Source organism: Pelophylax lessonae, assembly GCF_965119305.1.
Source record: "Pelophylax lessonae genome assembly, chromosome: 13".
In the NCBI taxonomy this organism is placed as follows: Eukaryota; Metazoa; Chordata; class Amphibia; order Anura; family Ranidae; genus Pelophylax; species Pelophylax lessonae.
The window spans coordinates 131243455-131265244 of record NC_138780.1 but is presented as its reverse complement, the minus strand read 5'-3'; the positions used below and the strand labels follow the sequence as shown (position 1 = coordinate 131265244).

General features: G+C 43.3%; 1 protein-coding gene across 2 annotated transcripts in view; it reads right to left on the bottom strand.

Annotated features, from left to right (window-relative positions):
• Positions 1–7962: 7962 nt before the first annotated feature.
• The window catches only part of PSEN1 (presenilin 1), an 89400-nt gene continuing 75572 nt past the window's right edge, over positions 7963–21790 (bottom strand). For both annotated transcript variants that reach the window (XM_082275774.1, XM_082275775.1), the window contains exons 9-10: positions 18581–18699; positions 7963–8712 (exon numbers count right to left, since the gene is read on the bottom strand). In XM_082275774.1, coding sequence (XP_082131900.1) covers positions 8557–8712; positions 18581–18699 — 275 coding nt within the window. In that variant the 3' untranslated portion in view covers positions 7963–8556. The remainder of the gene's footprint in view (positions 8713–18580; positions 18700–21790) is intronic.

Sequence of the window (21790 nt, the reverse complement as noted above, 5' to 3'; positions counted from 1 at the left end):
ATCGGGGCGCAGAGCAATGCGCCCCGACACCCCCCACTTTTCTGATGTCCGGGCTGTGATTGGTCCAGACTCCAGCCTGGACCAATCACAGTAGGACATCATCTGGTGACGTGACGCGTGGGGCGGTGCACCGCCCCGGCGTCACGATCACCGCTTCCGCCTTCCTTCCTGCCCGAGCACAGTGTGTCGCGCAGCACCAGTGGAGAGAAGAAGACATCGCGTCCGCACTCTGTTTAAGCCCGACTTGAGGCACCAGGAGGACCGGAGCAGGAGGAGATGGACGGAGACCATGACTCGGCGAGTCAGATCAGGCGGCGGCGGGCCTTCTTCTAATCTTCGTGGACGGACGGGACGGCGGCACTGCAGAGAGACCGCATCCAGATCCAGACCAGGCCGGAGGCGCAGCGTGAGGTGAGGAGGTCATCGGTCACAGTCGGGTCTCGGAAGAGAGATGAGTGAGTCCAGCCCTGTGCAGCAGCAGCAGCCCGGTAAGTGAGTCCTCCTGTCAGTCCTCCTCATGCCTATACCATCACCTGTGCCATGCCTATTCCATCACCTGTGCCATGCCTATTCCATCACCTCTGCCATGCCTATTCCATCACCTCTGCCATGCCTATACCACCATCTCTGCCATGCCTATTCCATCACCTGTGCCATGCCTGTACCATCTGTGCCCTGCCTATACCATCACCTGTGCCATGCCTGTACCACCACCTGTGCCATGCCTATGCCCTCACCTGTGCCATGCCTATGCCATCTGTGCCATGCCTATTCCATCACCAGTGCCATGCCTATACCATCACCTGTGCCATGCCTATACCATCACCTGTGCCATCTGTGCCCTGCCTATACCACCACCTGTGCCATGCCTATCCCATCTGTGCCATCACCTGTATACCATGCCTATTCCATCACCTGTGCCCTGCCTATACCACCATCTGTGCCATGCCTGTACCATCTGTGCCATGCCTATTCCATCACCTGTGCCATGCATATACCATCTGTGCCATGCCTATTCCATCACCTGTGCCATGCTTGTACCATATTTGCCATGCCTATTCCATCACCTGTGCCATGCCTGTACCATCTGTGCCATACCTGTGCCATGCCTATACCATCACCTGTGCCATGCCTGTACCATGCCTATACCATCACCTGTGCCATGCCTGTACCATCACTTGTGCCATGCCTATACCATCACCTGTGCCATGCCTATACCATCACCTGTGCCATGCCTGTACCATGACCTCAGTCACCCAATTTTTTACCGCGTTTTTTTGCCGCGAAGCAATACCTATTACATTTTTTTTTTTTGCGCCCCCCCCCCCCCCAAAAAAAAATTTTGAGCACCAGCCGCCACTGGTTATTAGGACCACTGCCTTAGATTATATGCTCCGGGAGCATAGTTTTTTTTTTTTGTGTAATGCCCCATACACACGTGCAGATTATCTGCAGACTTTTGTCTGCAGACTTACCTTTTCTATGTAGTGCAAGGGCCTGCCGGATTGCATACAAATTGAAAGTGTTTAGGTTTGACCTCATATTATACGGTTTTGGTAAGTCTGCAGACAAAAGTCTTCAGATAATCTGCACGTGTGTACGGGGCATAACAGCCTATTGTGGTTTTTGATATAGGATTCCTTGCAGAATGTATGAAGCAGACTTAGTGGAAGCTGATGTGTTAGCAGCAGTATTATGAGAAAGGGAGTCTTGGTGAAATGTTGAAAATTGTCTGCTTGCCAAGGGGGTTCAAAATGTAATTATCTTTGTTCCTATAATAGTTATAGAATAAATTTTTGGACATTAAGGGTTACCGCATGACCATTGAACCCTAATGGCACTGAGCCAAAAAGTTTTAAATTAAGATTAACTTTTTATCTGAGTATAGTATTTAAGTGGTATTTTAGGGGCATTCTCTATAACCAAAGGGAAACCTCTGATCAGATTTCTGTAAAATTGGGACAAAGTCTTTAGAGGATATTTGTTTGAAAGATAAAAGTACGTTAATTCCTGTCATGGGTGTATAAAAGAAAGTGACCTACTACAAATTGTGTAAAGACAGGGCATTAAAGCAAAGCAAAGAATCGCAACCCCCCAGAAGATAGACCGCGAATAAGGGATTCAGCCATCCTGTGTCCGTATATCATCAGAAGCGCAGATTCAGCTGATGTTCAAGCAGCTGCCTTTTGATTTTCATGTGATGTGAAGGCTACTAGAAGGGGTTAATCAGTAAGAAACCAGTAGCAAAGATGGGGCTGGGAGTGGCTTTTGCCTGCTTCAAAGAAAAAAAAGGGAAGTAACTTTACAGATGAAAAAAAAGTGAGACTATGTTAAGTTTCAGTGTTCAGTGTCAAATGCCGTGCCCATTAATTTGTTAGGAGCTGACATTCTGACTGTAGTAGGAGCTAATATCAAATATTATGATGCAGAGACTGCGTTAATCCAGTGTGTAGCAGTATTTGCCGTCTCTGTCAACCAGACGGTCTGTCTCTTTAAATCAGGGAGAGATAGTCTGTCTGGGTGAACTGAAGGAGGGGTTACAGGTTGCTCCCGCCCTTTCTCTCCCAAAAGGTGGTAAAACCTTTTACTTAGTTTTGTCACAAGTTGAATGGACATGCATCCAGGGTTCTCACACAAGAACACGGGGGCAAACAGAGGCCACTAGCATGTTTCTGGCCAACTTGACCCAGTAATAAAAGGATCCTCAGCTGTGTGCGGGCCGTAGCAGCCTGCAAGGAACTGCTGGATAGGACAACTGATATGGTTTTGGGACATCCCTTAACCATAATGGTCCCACATGCTGTACAGGAGATACTCCACAGGGCACAAACCAGACATCTCCTCAGCACGGATATCAATGTATGAGTGTGCCCTGTTGAGTAGTGACCATATCACAATAAAACGGTGCAATGTGTTGAAGCCAGTTTACTTCAAGTACTGGAGCAGGCACTAGAGGGGAAAGAGAAAGTGTTTGTTTAATATCCCTCATGACTGCTTTGAACTGATGATTGCAGAGTTCGAATCTTTGAGCCCTGCCAAAAAGGCTCCTCTCTAAAGCCCCGATGAGACCCTTTATGTAGATGGATCATGTTTCTACACAGAAGAGGGTAAGCCTGTAACTGGGTATGCAGTAGTAACAGCAAAAACATATAAATAAATAAAATTGCTTCAAAAGCAATTGACAAAAATGCATAACAGTGTGTTTTCATCCCTACCAGATGCAAATGAGGATACTAAAAGTCATAAAGTAAGGCTTGGTGATTGGGTAGTAATCAGGAGACACATCAGAAGGAGACTCTCGGTTTGAGTCAGAAGGAGACTCTCGGTTTGACAGACTACTAAGCATGCAATTGGTTACACCAACATCCTTCAAGGTAGAAGGGATACATGGATTCATGCCAGTCATAGCAAAAAGGTGGTACAAAGATTTTCTTCTAATTTTTGATATGTATGGGAATGTTGGGTATAATGAAGGGGCAGGAGGATAAAGGGACAGACAACCCAAGGCCCAATGTACTGTTAAGTTTAAATATCAGGTAGCCAGGAACTCAGGATACTCAGGGTGCTAGATACGTTCACAACAACTACAACCAGAGTCCCAGACTATACCTGTGCTAATAAACCCACTTGTATTAGAGAATCTAAATCAGACAGAGTTTTCAAAATCCTATAGAAACATTACCAGTGCACGAAAGGACATGTTAGTTCCCCTGAAAGTTGCAAGTCTAATCAAGAATCCTACAGTGTGTATAGCGTTCTATGGAAATAAAACTGATGAAGGGAGGATGGACTGTTCACAAGCACTGATAAACATATCCTGCCCACAGCTGACTGTGAACAGCCTATAAAATGAAACTGTTAAACATAAAATATAAGCCATATTAAATGACAATATGGACATTTCTCACCTAGGAGAAGCCCTCAAGTTTCTGTTGATCAGACAGCAACTGAGGTATTATGCAGAAAAGTTATTAATACCCATTTTCACCCCAGGGTGGTAACATTCGGGCTTAGGAATCTATTATGAATGTAGCAAATAAGGCCCATAGTTCACTTTCTCAGTGTGTCACAGGAACATGTACTATAGCCTCTTTACTTCCAATGGTGTCCCGTCCTTCCTAATGAACACAGTCCTTTGGAGGATTTGCCTTATCCTTAGTATCTCCTAAAATGATGAAAGTGGTGTATTCATATTGATGTTTATGATAATTATAATCTCTAGTTTCCTATTGAATTAAGATGATTATGTGTTCAACTAAAAGAATTACCAAGGCCGAGATGACCGTCTATTATACCACAGCACAAAGTCCAGAAGAGATTGATGAAACTGAGTATACTATAATAAAATGTCTGTCACCTCAACCCTCCATGTATGAGGAAGTAATTTCTGCCTCAGAACTTTACCAAGACTTGGACATCCCCCACTGAGGTTTGCCCTCTGGGCTAGTGTCCCAAGCGTAAGGGGCTGCTCCCTTGGAGGGATCTGATGAGTGGATAGGTAGTTAGGGTGATCAGTAAATTCTCAAGAGGGGGAAGATGAGGTGGGAAGATGTCCGATTTGTATACAAGATGTCCAATTTGTATACAAGATGTCCGATTTGTATAAAAAGACGTCTTTAACCACTTGCCGACTGCCTAACGACGATTTATGTCGGCAGCCAGCTCCTCATAGGCAAAACAATGTAGGTCTACGTCGCTAGCCTGTGAGGCTCTAGGGAGCGAGCGCGCGCCACTGGAGGCGCGCTCCCGTGCCCGGCGGACCCGATGTCCGCCAGGCACTTGCGATTGTCCGTTACAGCGGGAGAAAGGCAGGCAGCTAATGTAAACAAAGCCGCCTGTCATTCTCCCCAGTGTAAGAATTGAGATCATACGGTTCTGCTATGTAGGACCGTTGATCTGTTCTTAAACCTCAAGCCATATCCAATCACAGTTAGAAGCACCCCTCTAGGGACACACTTAACTCCTTCCCTGCCAGTGTCATTTTTACAGTAACAGTGCATATGTATAGCACTGATTACTGTAGTAATGTCACTGGTAACCCCAAAAGTGTCAAAAATGTCAGTTAAGGGTCCGATCTGTCCGCCGCAATGTCACATTCCCGCGTAAAAAAGAAAAAAAAAAAAAAATGGGACAAAAATCTTTCCCTTAGATAGTAAACGCAATAACTTTTGCGCAAACCTACCAAAATACGCTTTTTGCGATTTTTTTTTACCAAACATATGTAGCATAAAACAAATTGGCCTAAAATGTTAAAAATTTTTGATTTATATGAAATTCCCCAAAAAAAAAAAATGTAAAACAATAATGTGAAATAGTTATTTTTGCAAAATTGACGCTCTTTTGTTTATAGCGCATGATCAAAAAAAAAAAAAAAAAAAAAAAAAAAAAAAAAAAAAAAAAAAAAAAAAAAAAAAAAAAAAAAAAAAAAAAAATCGCACAGGTGATCAAATCCCACCAAAAGAAAGCTCTGTTTGTGGGAAAAAAAAAGGACGTCAAATTCGTTTAGGTACAGCATCGCACGACCGCGCAATTGCCCGTTAAAAGTCACGCAGTGCCGAATCGCAAAATAGGCCCTGGTCAGGAAGGGGGTAAAATCTTCCGGGGCTTAAGTGGTTAAGGTATTAATCTCATTGTCTCTTTTAAATGTATCACGAGCTTTCAAAAGCTAAAAATATATATAACCTGAGATATTTCTGCCTGCCAAAAACTCCCCATCTCTCATTAAGAGGAACTCCGTCTGGACATCTTGACCGCAGAACAATTAATATCTTCTACAAAAGTCCCTTGGAAAATTCATTGATGAGCATTACAGAAAATTCCCTGATGACAGAAAATTACAATATAGATTAACACTATGCTTACCATAAAGAATTGCTAATCCTGATTGGACAATGATGTATACGTCAGATGAAAATACAACCTCTTTTTATACGTCATATAGTATATTTAAACTCCAAAACGCTGTAATAAATTAGGTCATTTTTGATTCAACTATACTGAGTCTTATTCTGATCTCATTATATATACAGCTATATATGTTGTCTTATTTGGTATCACTGACTAACAGGTATTTTGTACCTGAGGAAAATTCCACAACAATGACAATGCTCAGCCTCATGTGGCGAGAGTATGCAGCCAGTTCGTGGAGGATGAAAAAAATGTATACCATTGAATGGCCCCGCGCTCGCCTGACCTAATGCCAATAGTACACCTCTTGGACATTCTGTTTCAGTCCATCCGACGCTGCCAGATTGCACCTCAGTATGTTCAGGAGCTCAGTGATGCCCTGGTCCAGATCTAGGCGGAAATACCACAGAACACAATCCATCGTCTCATTAAAAGCATGCCCGACATTGTAAGGCATGCATACAAACATGTGGGGGCCATACAAACTACTGAGTACCATTTTGAATTGCTGCAATGAAATTTCAGCAAAATGAAATGGCCTGCTGCATCATTTTTTCACTTTGATTTTCGAGGAATCTTTGAAGTCAGCCCTCTGTAGGTTGATACTTTTCATTTCCATCAAATGATGTGGCATCCTTTTGTTCCCAACACATTTCCCAGTCTGTGTCAGTATAGATATCCAGCATAAGATTTTTACTCATTAAGATCTGATGCGTTTTCAAAGGGTTCCTTTATTTTTTTGAGCAGTGTATATATATATTATATGTACCCCTGAGAACTTTTGCCATATTGGGCAGAAATGTTATGTCTATGAGGCTCTGTCATCCTGCTGGCCATTATCTGGGGGTAAGGATTGATCAGAAATGTTGGAAACCCCACCCGCCCTTTATTTGAATGCAAATATTCACTGACCAACTGGGTAATGGTTTTGCCAGAGGGTGGATGCATTGTGTTTGCTCATCTGACGGACTTTAGAAGTCTTGTTTTATTTTTCTAGTATCCTAGTGTTTAAAAGGAAAGACGGAGGTGCAGGTGACAGGTCTCAGATGTTCAGGAAGCAGGTGGGGGTCACTGTTTCCAATCTAAAACTGTGCCTTTTGTATTACGCTGACCGCATTTAAATGCAAAAGTCTACAATATTTATAAAAACAACAAAAACTGAAAAGCCTTCAAACCTAATGTACCTTTCAGAAATAGAACAGACTTAATGTTCCTGAAACACAATGAACTAGAATATATTTAAGTACTAGGAGTTTCACATTTTTATATGCTTGTCATTCCATATTCTCATTATGTATTTCATGAAAAATATGTTCAGGTTCAAAGTACCTGCAGATATCAAAGCAATGCAATAAAGCATCCTTGATAAACAGCTAAGATAAAAAGGATGAATCAGATAAAGTGTTCAGTTCTGAGTCTGTCACGGCAGACTAAAGACTTGCACACTGGAAAAGAACCAGCAGAGCACAGTTAATGTGCAAAACTACCAATTGGGACGCACAGGCTACATTTGTAATAAGCAAATATGTCTGCCTCTATACATTTATATAACTGCTTACTCTACAGATATAAAAAGTCTTTAAAAAAAAATAAAATACTGAAAATACTGATTAGTTTACATTATACTGAAAGACAATTTTCTTTCTAATGCGAAATAAGCAAAAACTATGTGGTCAAAGTTTACAAAAACAAACCAGTCCTAATGTATTTGTTGATGAAAGGTGTGATCTGTTGCCTTGGTCTTGTGTCATCAGTAAATCAAATGCCTTCAACATATTAAAAAACTTCACACTACAAAGTCCATGCTTAACAATTCAGTAGCAAGTTGGCAGTTTTTTTTCCCCTTTGCTCAAAAAGCTGAAAAGGATAAAACTTGTATTACTCGTTTATATTCTTGCAGTGCTGTAGTTCTAAAACTACCCCAAAAACACAAAACAAATAGCATACTTCTGCTGTGTATGCATGAATATACATCCACACTTTTCTTAAATGTTTTCTTATTTAGATTTGTCATTTTAGAAAAAGTTTGGCATATGAGGATTAACGAGTCGTATGTACTAACAGACTCCAACAGTGTTTATTATTGGAAGATAAGTATATTGCTTTATATTACAGTGTTATTCACTCCCAGCTTAGTGGGGAATTCCAGTAAAAAAAAAAAAAAAAAAAAAAAAGCCCTTTCTGTTTGTTCTTGAGGGTAAAAACGAATTCGACATCTGTCTGTGTTCCATTTGAATACCCACACTTGAAGGTCTTCACTTTCATACAGCTGCTGCTGAGTCTTCCTAAAGGGGTTTTCAGAAGTGGCACTTTCAGTAGGTGAGGATTATGGTTGAAGTCTTTTTTTCTCACCATGTGCACTTTTCATCAGGCGACACATTGCAGGTACAAAAATGGCACCACGATGAAAATGTTAGATGTCTGGGACTTTCTTGATGATGGGGGTAGGACAAAAAACAACATGAAGGTACCTTGCCAAGACGTATTAACTGCTCAGTACTAGAAAGAGGGCAATCAACACTTTCCCTTAGATTTCAGGGATTAAATCAAGAATTAGATGCTCTTTTCTGTTAGCTGTTCACATATACAGTCACTTTGGAGAGAGGGGGGGGAGGGGGTTTAGTCCCAGAAAAAACAAGTGTCCAGAACTTAAATATAAAACTGGTGGAATGCTAATTGGTCCATAAAAGGCTGTACTAAATTGTCTGTGGCAAAGTAAAATACAAGTCCAAATGTTATTGAGATGGGCAGGGCAGGTAAAGCCTTCTTGAAAATGGCAAGGAGTAAAAGAGTAAGGCACAGACCCTGTAAAGAAAAAAAATAGCAAATGGGCATTACAAGAAAAACACTTTGGAAAATTTTTGGTTTACAAATTATTCACCTGCTTAGAAATATTGGACAGTTCAATATGACTCAGTGAGGTGAGAAGTTTGAGGTGACAATAGTTGTATTTCAATGTTTCCAGTGACATTCTAAATTCGGATTGCTTATCTCTTACTAAACAAAGGAAAAAAAAACGGAATTTTTGTATTACCGTAAAAATCTATTTCTCTGATGTTCACTGACGGACACAGCTCCTCATCTTCTTGACTACGTGGGTTATACTGCCCCCTACAGGAGTAGGACACTAGGCAGAAAACAACTTGACTACATCTATGTGGCAGTCCCAGGGGGTATACTCCCACTCTCTGCTATAGGTACTCGTTTTGTTACAAGCAGTGTCAGAAGAGATAAACCCAACTCCATAGAGGGGTGGGTGTTGTGTCTGTCAATGAACATCAGATAGCTGTATTTTACAGTAAGTTAAAAATCCAATTTTCTCTTTCGTTCATCGACGGACACAGCTCCTCATCTTATTGACTAGGTGGGGCGTCCCAAAGCAGTATCAAACATGAGGGGTAGAAACAGCAAGAAAAAAAATACTTCCCAAGGTGAAACATAGCCAACCAGGTAACCTGGAGCTCAACCATGGAACAACTGGAGCTCATCCGAAAAAAATTAAAACACCATCAAAGAGGACCAAGTCCTCTAAACAGCAGTCTGCGAATTCTTGCAGCTGAAGGAAGCATCCTGCAGATGTCAACACAGCCAACTTCTAAAAGTTTGCAAACATTTGCACAAATGACCAGGTAGCCGTCTTGCAAACCTGCATAACTGACACCTGATGACGGAAGGCCCAGGAGGCACTAAGCGCCCGAGTAGAGCATGCCTTAACAGGGAAAGGAAGAACCTGACTCTTAATGGAATAAGCCTGAACCACAGTATCTGATACATCTGGAAGTGGTCACAGCAGAAGCAGCTAACCCTTTGCAAGGTCCATCTGTAAGGACAAATAGTGAGTCTGACTTTCTAAAAGACTCCATAGCTGGCAGGTACACCCTTATTGCCCAAACCACATCAAGTGAATGCAAGGCAATTTCCTTAGGATGCTTAAGCCTGGGACACAGGGAGGGCAACACAATGTCTTCATTCAAATTAAAAATCAGAGAGACGACCTTTGGAAGGAATGACAGACATGGACAGAAGTAATAGCCACCAACAAGGCCACCTTCTGGGACAATGTAAGCAGGGGAACCTCCCGAATGTTTTCAAAGGGAGGCTTCTGGAGAACAGATAACACCAAATTGAGGTCCCACAGCGGAGAAATGTACACACCAAGCAGTGTGTGGCCAACGGACATTGAAAGAAAACCGCCAAAGCCGAAACCTGGCCCTTGATGGTACTCAAGGCCAGGCACTGCTTAACCCCTCGTTGAAGGAAAGCCAAGATCTGAGTCACCCAAATGGAGTGAGGGTGAACCCTGAGGGAGTCACACCACGCAATCTACGTTCTCCAAGTACGATGGTAAATCTTTCTAGAAGTAGATTTTCTAGCTTTTACCAGTGTAGGAATCGCAGTCAGACAACCCTCTATTCTTCAGCCCCTGGCGTTCAACAGCCAAGCCGTCAAAGCCAGCGACTAAAGCAGGATGGAAGATTGGCCCTTGCGACAACCGATCTTTCCTGAGAGGAAGTCTCCAAGGAGCATCGGTGACCAACCATACCAGATCAGCATACCAGGAATGGCGAGGCCAGTCTGGAGCCACTAGAATGACTGGAAACCCTTCTGCCTCGATCCGGCACAGGAGTCTCGGCAGAAGCTTGAGAGGAGGAAAAGCGCAAATCAGACGATACTGACTCCAAGGAGCCACTAATGAGTCTGTGGCGCCAGCTAAAAGTTCCCGGGACCGTGCCACAAAACGTCTGCACTTTCCTGTTGTTGAGGCGACAGGCCAACAGATCCACCTCAGGAGTACCCCACTGGAGACACAACTGATGAAGTCCCTCCGGATGAAATGACCATTCCCCCTGGTCCAACACCTGTCGACTGAGGTAATCCGCCTGCCAATTTTCCACCCCTGGAATGTGCACAGCAGAGAGGGCTGGAACTAAATGTTCTGCCCACCTTATAATGCCAGCTTACTTCCCGACCCGCCAGGACACTTCTCGCGCCCCCCTTGGTGATTGACATAGACCATGGCATTGTCTGGTTTTATCCGTACCAGACACCCCTGGAGACAACATGTTCAATGATCCAGACAGTCTGATCGCTTGGAGTTCCAGTACACTGATCGGTAGCCTGGACTCTCCAAAGTCCAGACCCCCTGAGCGCACACTATGCCAAGGACGCCTCCCTACCTGGACAGGCTGGTGTCCGTGTTGATGACCGTCCAGTACAGGGGAAGAAACTACTTGCCCTGAAGAAGTGCCAGAGGAGAACAAAGCCACCAAACCAGGGACCCTCTCGTACTCTGGCACAACAGGATCAGATTGTCTAGAGGCTGAGGATTCTTGTTCCTTTTCACGAGAATCTTTATGCAGAGATCTCGTGTGGAACTGTGCAAATGGAACCGCCTTGAAGGTAGACACCATCAGGCCCAGTACCCCCATGCAAGACTGAAACATGACCATTTGCTGGACAGCAGAAGCTGAATTGCCTCCCACAATTTCTGAAGTTTTTCCAGAGGAAGAAACACTAGCTGAGGCAGAGTCAGACCCAGATAGTCCAGACTTGTGGATGGAACCAGAGCAGACTTCTGAATTCAGAGTCCAACAGAATTCCCTCAGAGTTCACAGAGTAATCTCCAAGTTGTCCATCAGAGCAGTCGAAGACTCTGCTCACAAAAGCAGATTGCCCAGATACCCCAGTACCGCTATCCCCCGCTGACGCAGTAATGCTAGCACCGGGGCCAATACTTTTGTGAAGACCCGAGAAGCAGAGGGCGAGACCAAAGTGTAATGCCACAAACTGATAATGCTCCTCGCCCACGGCAAAGCGGAGGAAGCGCTGGTGACAAACACATATTGGGATGTGTTGGTAGGCGTCCTCGATGGAGATGAGGAAATCCCCCTGATGTAGTGACCCCACCATCACGAGAATGGATTCCATTCGGAACTTCTGTACCCGCACAAAGCAGTTTAGCGACTTGGTCCAGAATTGGATGCACCTTGCCTTCCTTCCTGGGAAGTGTAAACAGGTTTTTGTAAAAACCCTGAAAAAGGTTTTGATTTTGGAACCGGGACAATCACCCCTTGAAGTAACAAATCTTGCACTGCCCTAAAGAGATTCCCCCAAGCGATCTGGGGACAAGTGCAGGTTGGAAGGAAAGAACCTGTCCAGAGGATATGATCAAAAATCGATCATGTAGCCAAAGTGAATGCCTTCGTGGACCCACTTGTCCTGTATCAAGGAGGTTCATGGATCTGGAAGCCCACAAAGATGGCCCCCACCCCAGGTACAGGTGAGTGCACCCCTTTATGCAGAGGAAGCATTGTCCGCAGGTCTGGCAGAACCCGCTCATGGCTTGCCAGACCAGGTCCTCTTCGCACCTCGGGCGGAGGCTCTGAAGGGCTTAGATCTTGTTTTGAGACCCTGAGGGACGAAAAGGCCTCTTGTGAACTGAAAAGAAAGGCCCCCATCTGCGACAGGACTCCTTGCCCTTGGGAGCCTAAGGAAGAAGAGTAGTCTTTCGGAGAAGGCCTTTTTAGAAGCCTAGTCCGCAGACCAGCATTTCAGCCAGATAATGCGCCGCAGAACCACCGCTGAGACAGTCTAGAAATCAAGGGAGCTGCATCCAAAGAGGCATCACAAACTGCAGCCCTTGGACCAACTGATCCGCCAGCTCAGCAAAGGCAGGGGGGAGCTGTTCCCCATCCAGGTACCGGCGTAGACGTTTTACCCACTCTGTCATAGCTTGGGACACCAGGGCAATAGTAAATACTGGCCTAAGTGCCGAACCAGCCACATTGAACATATGGCGGGTCAAAGCCTCCGACCTCCTATCAGCTGGATCTGAGAAGACCAATGACTCTTTAACCAGGATTTTCGGTGGCTTTTTTCAACCTGGAGAGTCCACTACAGGAGGAACCGTCCACTTTTTTGAAGGAGGGAATCCTCATAGGGGTACCGCATTGCAAAACGCTTCGGGATTGCAAAGGTGCGTTTCTGGCACCCCCCAGTTTTGTGACAATATTGTCAAAGGCAGTGGGAAAGGGGAACACCTTTGCCGCTTTTGGGGACCTGTGGGTGCCAAAGGTGACCTGCGCCTCCGATGCTGCGTTAGTTGCATCCTATAACTAAGGTTTCCCGCACTGATACATCAGCGCATCCACTAGCGCCTTCTCATGCGCAGCGAGAGGAGCATCCTCACTATCTGAGTACGCAGGGTGCGTGGACACAGACCCTGAAGGGTAACTCGCATCCGCTGAATCAGATTCTGGATCTGATGAGACAGAGGAAGCAGGTGAAGACGGGGGGGGGGGGGGACCCATCATCAGCTCAACACCCCAGGCTGACCTAAAAAGGTATGTCCACTCCAAGGGGGGTGTGGGCAGATGGGGGGCAAAGGCATGCAGAAGACCACGAAGAAAGGGGGGGGGGGACACTGACTTGGAGGGAGGGGAGCACGGGGGTCCGACCCATCCTAGGGTGGGGATGGAGAGCAAATGTGCGATCAGATAGCAGCCGTCTGAGCACATAAGGGGGAAGATAACAAGTGCAACATCCCTAATGGACTAAATATGGAGTGGTTGGGAAGGAAAGGACTTTAATGGCACAGAAATATTAAAAAATCAGTTTGATAAATTCTTAAAAAGGGAAGGGGTTTTTGTACAATAAAATATAAACATTAGGCCTTAACAAAGGCATAGATAAATCACTATAGCAGTAGAATTGATTAATGTTTGATACAGAATAACAGATTATACAAAACAACTCCTAGTAACAGAGTATAAGTAGATACATCACATCAAGGAGATCTAGTGAGGGGTGACAGAAGATGACACTGCCGTCCATCAAGATCTATTGATGCTGTATTCAAATATTCATATTGTTAGTATTCCCATTGCTCGACATGTTTCGCTACAATTAGCTTCGTCTGGAGGTTATAATAAGGTATTCTGTGTAGAATTGTAGAAACATAGCGCAGGATAAACCCAACAAGGAGGGTGTTGTGGATCAAAACAGGAGCGAGTAGATTATGCACCAATGTAGGACCTCCTCCACATGGAATATCGTATCTAAGGGTTAATAGATGTTTGGCTGACATCAGCCAGCAACAACAGGGTAGGTAAAAGAAGCAGATAAAGGCTGGAGATCCAAATTGGTGGCGGTTCCCCATCCGGAGAGGGTGCTTGTTTTTCCTCACAGGAGCATATGCACGTGCCTACCATCCAATTTGGATCTCAAGCCTTTATCCGCTTCTTTTACCTACCCTGTTGTTGCTGGCTGATCTATGCCTTAGTTAAGGCCCAATGTTTATATTTTATTGTACAAAAACCCCCTCCCCTTCTAAGAATTTATCAATAAACTGATTTTTTTATATTTCTGTGCCATTAAAGTCCTTGCCTTCCCAACCACTCCATATTTCCTCCCAGGGAGGGGCCCACGTCCATCCCAAAACCCTCCAGGGTTAGAGGGGGGACAGCTACTTACCACACCAGGAACAGGATGGGCACCGCTCTGGGCAGACCACCGGCTCCATCGAAACGTGGGTGCTGCCTGCCAAGAGGAAACGCTTCGACTCAGGCCAAAGCCAGTTCGTAAGCGCCCTCACGAGACCATTAACTCACAGGCCAGCCCCCGTCCAGTGGGGCTAGGTCCCAGCCAACCTAGCACGGAGCTGCAGTCTGCACGCACTCGCTGGCCAGACTGGGGGGACCCTCTGGATCTAGATTATCCAGTCCATTGCCCAGTCCGGCACTTGATTCTAGATCTCACAGGAACAAAAAAAACGAAAAGGAAAAAAATTCTATTAAAAAATAAAATATTGCCAGGACCAGAGATCCCAGCAAGGAACTAGGTTCTTACTCCTGACTAGGCAGAAAAAAAAAAAAAGTACCTATAGCAGATAGTGGGAGTATACTCCCTGGGACTGCCTCATAGGCGTAGTCAAGCTCTTTTCTGCCTAGTGTCCTACTCCTGTAGACGGCAGTATAACCCACATAGTCAAGAAGATGAGGAGCTGTGTCCATCAATGAACAAAAGAGAAAAAAACTGCACTAAAGTGCTTAGTATAAATATAAAATGTAATACAGCAGCACTCTCATATGTTTGCATTGTTGTTTTTGAAATAATAGGATCATAAAAAATGTGTTGCACTCTTTCAACTCGCAAAGTGGTTTTAAAGTCAAGGTTTTTCACCTTTATGCATTCTATGTATTAAGGTAAAAATCCTTCTCTGTGCAGCAGCTGCCCCTCCCAACACTTACATGAGCCCCATCTCGATTCTGCGATGTGCACGAGAGCCTCGGCTCTCTGGAGACTCACCCTCCTCTTTGGCTGAGACAACAGCAAAAGCGATTTGCCCCCACTCCTGTCAATCACAGCCAGAGATGAGGAAAAGAGGAGGGGCCGAGCCGCAGCTGTGTGTTAATGTACATGCAGCTCGAGAAAACGCCTGCTTGGGTGACACCATTGCAAGCTTCTTGCTCTGGGCGGCACTCAGCAGGAAGGAGGGGCCAAGAGAGCCAGCGAGGGACCCTAGAGGACGACGATTGGGGCTGCTTTGTGAAAAACCACTGCACGGAGATGGCAAATATGATATTTTTTTTAAAAAAAGGCTTCAATATTCCTTTATGAAAAATCATGTGTGACTATCAAATTAACAATAAAAGAAAAACGAAGTCATACCTACGTTAGAAAAAAAACACACAAACATATATGGCTTTAAAATAGTGGCATAAAGTCTAGAAGTCTCAACACCATGCTTCAAAACTTGTGACTTGTGTTTAGAGCCTATTTTTTCAGGTGCTCCTCCACCATCCCAAAAGGTTTACCAAGACTAGTGAACTCCACAGATTAAGAGGTTTCACAGCAGTTCAATATGTGATCCAAAGAGTAGCCAGGATACAAACACATCATAAACTTCATAGTTAACGATCCTTAAAAAAGGATTGGGAGACATCATCTAAGACTAAATGCACATCAGGTGGAACGTAGCGGTGACATTTCGCACGTCATGAGAGGTGCAGTGTCTTCATGCAGTGCTCGTTTGTACATCTTGCTGTACACTAAAGTTTTGTAAGTACTGGCCCTTTCTTCACCACTTGCCCATTTGGGCATTTTTACCCCCCTTCCTGCCCAGGCCAATTTTCACGTTTCAGTGCTGTCACTTTGAATGACAATTGCACATGCAGCACTGTACACAATTTTTTTTTTTCACCCAAATAGAGCTTTTCTTTTTAGGTGGCTTTTAATCACCACTGAGTTTTTTTTTTTGTTTTTTTCGCTAAATAAAAAATAAATAAAAGTTTGTTTTGGTTATAAAATTTTGCAAACAGGTCCTTTTTTTCTTTCACTGATTTGCGCTGATGAGACGGCACTGATTGGACACGATTTAACCAAAGAGCCCCAATAAAAGCGCTAAGGGATTCTGAGAGTCTGTACAGCCACAAACCAGTGTTGTGAAAGCTGGTGGCTGGTAATTGTAGTTCCACATAGGTGAAAGACCAAAACTACAGTTGATAAACAAAAAAAAGTTTATTGGTCCAACAACAAATTTAAAAAGGATTAAAAGCCTCCTGTGTAAACATTCTGGATTGTGTAAGTGTCAATAACATGTTGCTATAATTCCATATTGATGCGGCTTAAAAAGCTGAAAACGCATACTATCAAGCAGGTACTGGAGGGGAGAGAGGGGGTCATCTTCCAGGTAAAATCACTCGTATGACCAGATGGAAAAAAGCAGATGTTATGCAAAGGATATGGTGAAGAGTCCCATGTGTACTGCTGTCAAGGACTGCTGGCACAACGAGGCAAAGCCAGGGATGTATTTAGCAGGCAAGGATGCAAAAAAAGGTACAAAAAGCCAGATATGTATATGACAGCCATAGATGACATGAGGCTGTGCAGCAAGGCTGCTGGCTCGCAGATAAATCCCAGGACAATCCTGGTAGCCTCAGGCAGAGGATGGGTAGCTGAAGCTTCCGGATGGCACACCAGAGGCAATGTCACAGCCACTGTGGTCAGTGGATTCGGTGCGTGTTGGGACACCAGGGGATAGCAACAATGTTCCATGGAGCCATATCTCAGAAGGCTGTCATGACAACGCATTTTGGGCGTGGCCCATCTTCAGATCCTGTGACAAAGGCAGTCTCTGAGAGTTTAAATAGGAATATGCATGGGGAGCCAAATTGATTCTTAACCACTTCCCACCCAAGGAAGTACCCATACATCCTTGGGTTTCAGTGGTTATACCAGGATAATGCCTGCACCTACAGGTATCATACCGGTATCATTTGCAGCCGGCGATTCCCATTCAGGCAAAAGTGATCTGAGTGGCTAATTAGCCACTTGATCACTTTTGCACATGGCAGAAGGGGGGGTCATACCCCCCCTCCTGCCGCAGCCTCTCCCTGCCCGTCTCGGAGGTCGGTAGTGATACGGCCAACAGGGATGGCTGGCTGCTACAGAGAGAGAGGAACTGAGATCGTTCCCCTCTCTGTAACCCTGGAAACTGGGAGCAAGGAGTATTTGTCAATTTCAGTTCCTCCCCTTTGTTTACCTGGCCACCAGCAGCCAGAGAAGCAGCCGATCAGATTGATCTCTGTCCGATTGGCTGCAAAGGGGACAGAGGAGAAATTTGGGGTCCAATCGACCCCAAATATCTCCATAAAGAGGACCTGTCATGCCCCACGCTGTCACAAGGGATGTTATTTATCTCTTGTGATAGCAATAAAGTTTGTACAAAAAAAAAAAAAAAGTGTAACTGGACTTCTGCGCTGTAGCCGTCATTCAGCTACAGTGCGATTGGCAAATGGTTAAATAAAAGCTTCAACCCAAATAGTGCACTATTAAGTTTCTGTGTTTTTTCCTGCAATGTGAATGAGTTAACTAGGGAGCTTCTGTTTGTATCCTGGCTGTTCTTTGGATTACATATTGAAGTGCTGTGAGATCTCTTGATCTGTGGGGTCCACTAGTCTTGGTAAACAGTTTGATGTGATGGTGGAGGAGCACCCGCAATATTATTCTCTAACACACAAAAAAGTCACAAGTTTCGAAGCATGGTGTATCGACATTTGTGGACTTTATGTCACCGATTTAAAGCACTGTATAGGTCTGTGGGTTTATTAGGATACTGTAGGTAGGATTTCTTATTATTGTCAATTTCTGATTGTTAGTTGGTCACACATGATTTTTCATTATTAAGAGTTAAAAGATAGTGCAACACATTTATATGATTTATATATCTTACTATAGCCTTTACCACCAAGTGTGTCAAGAAAAGAAAGTCATTACTAATTATACATTTTTTGAGCACATATGAGCTGGTGTATTTTATAGTGCTTGTGGAAGTAATGAGTTAACTGCAAAAATTAGCTCAGCATACTCTGACAGTCATGTTACTACTGACCTGTTATTAAAACAGGTGCAAATGTCACGCCAAAAAAATTTGGCTTGCAATAATGACATGGCAAAACACACTTTAAGGCAAAATGAAAGATACAGTTGTGCCACTTTAACCTGCTTTTGTCCTGCTTCCAAGTGGTTTATGATTAGCTTATGCATTGTTTTAAGCTGCTTTAGCATTTGCAGTGACTTGTTTGGAAAAGAAAAGCACACAAAATAACCATGTACACAGGTACTTACTACTTTAAGTACTTTTACTGAGGAACAAAATGTGTTGCATACTTACAATCAGAATGGCAACAAAGCAAGCCAATGTTGTGTTCCAGTCTCCACTAGCTGTGGCTGAAGCCTTCCCAACAAGGACACTGTAGAATATAAAGTCTCCTAGTCCCAGTTTCACTCCACCTAAAGAGAAGTTGACAGTGTACAGATGAAGATCATCAGATAAACCCATCTAAAAAACACAGGTATAAAAAAAAGGTACCTACAGATATTTGGCAACTGGATCTACCACAATTTAAATGGTGAACAATCTTAAGAAATGGGCTCAGAAAAAAATCCAACTCAGGAGATACACTTTTCTCCCTGCAAAGGGAGAACCTACCAACATACAAACATTCAACCTACCTGATAAACTTTTTCAACCTTCAAAATGGAGAACCTATCAACATAAAAATACTATACTCCACAAGCCTTGATACTAAAGCTGTCCAGCGTAATCAGGCAACAGCCACCTGACTCCATTCAGGTTTCATATGCCAAAAACGGTCATCTAACAATATAATGTTAGTACAGCAATCTCCCCTGCTGTTCTATTGGTTTCTGCCAGAACACTGCGGTCAGCGCTCTTAGCCATTGGCTAATAGCGCTGATTGGGAGAAGGTTGGCTACTAGTTATGCCCACCATACACACAAGCTGAATGTTGGCCAGTTTTTACTGAACCGGCAGATGTCTTCCGACAATCGGCCCATGTGTACTTTGTGTTAGTAGCATCATGACCTGCAGAGAATAATCTGAAATCATATTTAGACTAAGGCTTCAGTTCCAGAAAATTAATTGGCCCAAAAGGTTTCAAACACAAAAAATAAACTGTGCATTTCACAAGCCATAAGAGCACCAGACATTTTTTAGAGTAATACATTAGTATGACAATATTGTAATGATTGTATTCAGTGACCAGATCAGTAAAGACTCCAGCAGTATTGTGCGGAGCTGCTACACCATTTTACATTATAGGGCAATAAACATTAGAAATGAAGCTGTTTTTTTACTGTGTTTATATTTACTGTATATGTTGGGACAGAATGATCCAAATTACAAAAGGATCCGTTAATTAAGCCAATTGTATAGTTTGTTTTGTCATTTGGAACCATACCTGAACATTTAATGAACAGCCTTGAAAAACAAAACCAGAGAAATGTGTGTCAGCTGCTTAGCCTTCTAGAATTCCCTGAGAGATTTTTTTCTGCCAAAAAGATCTGCAGCTGCGTATTCACAAAGAAATATACTAAGATTTTGGGAAGTGGGAAGATGATGTCATATTATAGTTAGCCAGTAGAAAGTGGTTGAGTGTGTTAAATAGTGTACAGTAAGTGAAGGTCAAAAGTCCAGGTAAAGCGTATAAGATTTCTGAACCGTCCTTTAGCTCTTAAAAGTGACACTAAATTCCTATTTGAGTGCATTGTATTTTAGGATTGTTTTTTTTTTTTTGCTGCTGTGTTCCAACTTCTTGTTAGAGGGTGCCTATGTTCATTCTCCCACATTGGTCCCACTGTATGTAGAAACGTAGCCACCCCCTTTTACTTGCTCCCATCATGGACCAGGGATTATGGCATTAATAGTGTGCATAGAAGTGCACATCACTGCAACTAACGCACTGCTTGTTTCAAACAAAAACTGAAGTGAGGGGAAAATAGGTTTGGCAGATCATAACAAAAAAGAGGCAGAACACCATAGTAAGAAGTGATTCAATGAAATAGGATTCCAGGGCCATTAACTATAGAATGTTTAAAGATTATTTTTGGAGAATAAGGATATCATTTGTGGCAGCTGAACCCAGATGATGAGGGGGGACATCCATACCTCCCCCCCTCCTCTGTGATGAATGATCCCGGAAGCAACAGGAACTTCATCAATTCAGGCTTCGGTTTGATGAGCTGCCTTGGAGGGAAGAGGAATCAGGGGTCTTATAGTCTCCTGATTTCTCAAGAGTACCTGTCACTGCCCAAGATACCACAAAGATGTTAGTTTATCCCTTGTAAAAGCAATAATGTTGAAAAAAAAAAAAAAATTATAGAAAAAGGTGAAAAAAATATGTAAAACTGTGCAAATATATTGCGACATACATTTTACCACCACCATGCAAAAAGAAATGCTGATTTTTAACATGTTTGTGAAAAAAATAACTGGCTGGACACAAAGTAGTTAAAGGGTGCACTGGGATACATATCAAAATGTAGACTTAAATATAGTAATGGCCATTGTACATAAGATACAGGGATAAAATAGGCAGTGCTGCATTTATTGTTATTGTAATTTTTAGAAATATTAATGCAATTTGTAACTTAGCATGCAGTCATAAAATAAAATGTGAAACAATACAGCAAAGCAAAATGTTCAACAAAATGTAACCTTTAAATGTGTCAGACTAAAGAAGGAAAAAACACCAGGGCATGCGGAATTACAGTATGTTTTTTATTTTGTTGGTAAAAAATATATAATTTAAAAGTAAAAGGCCTCTCCCTCCAAACCGAGGAAGAAAAAAAAAAACATCTACATAAACAGCAGCCCCTAAGGAAAGCAGACAGTTGAGCGAATATTTTTGGATGATCATTTTAAAGTTATGTAGCAGAGCTTTAGGGCTGTATTTTTATAGCCCCTAAACTGCAGAACATCTGTAGAATAAAATAATACATATGTCTGACCTACTGGTAGAAAGGCTGTTCAGTTTTTGTAGACCTCCTGGACTTTCCTGTGAAATGTCTGTGGGCTATGAGATGGCTCACAAAGCAGAGTCCTGTTACATTCCCCATAGGGGAGAGAGCACAGATTTGAGGTGGGGGGGGAAGTGTCCTGTAACAGCACACGCCTGGGAGCACTAATCAGATTAGACAGCTTTACTTCACAACAGGTGTGGTATAGGAATATTGGACTGAACGCTCTATTCTCTTTAACATACTTTGCTGCTGGATAGCTTGTGTGGCCAGGTTATTCCACAATGGTTTTCAAAGACAATATTCGGACAAATGTAAATTATGTTAAATTGGACGTTTACATAAGTGAAACACATGAACAAGCATTGTATGGCATTTTATTCTGTTAAGACTTCTCAGTTGAAGCTTGTCCAACAATGCCCCGCAGCAGAGGATCCAGCAGAACGAGTAAATAATTTTGCTCCACAGACGACATGGTTATGGTCAAATAAACAGGTCACAAGCTGTTCACCTGCAGTGTGTGTATTACAGGTAAACAGTCTAAAATATAGGCTTGTGTCAA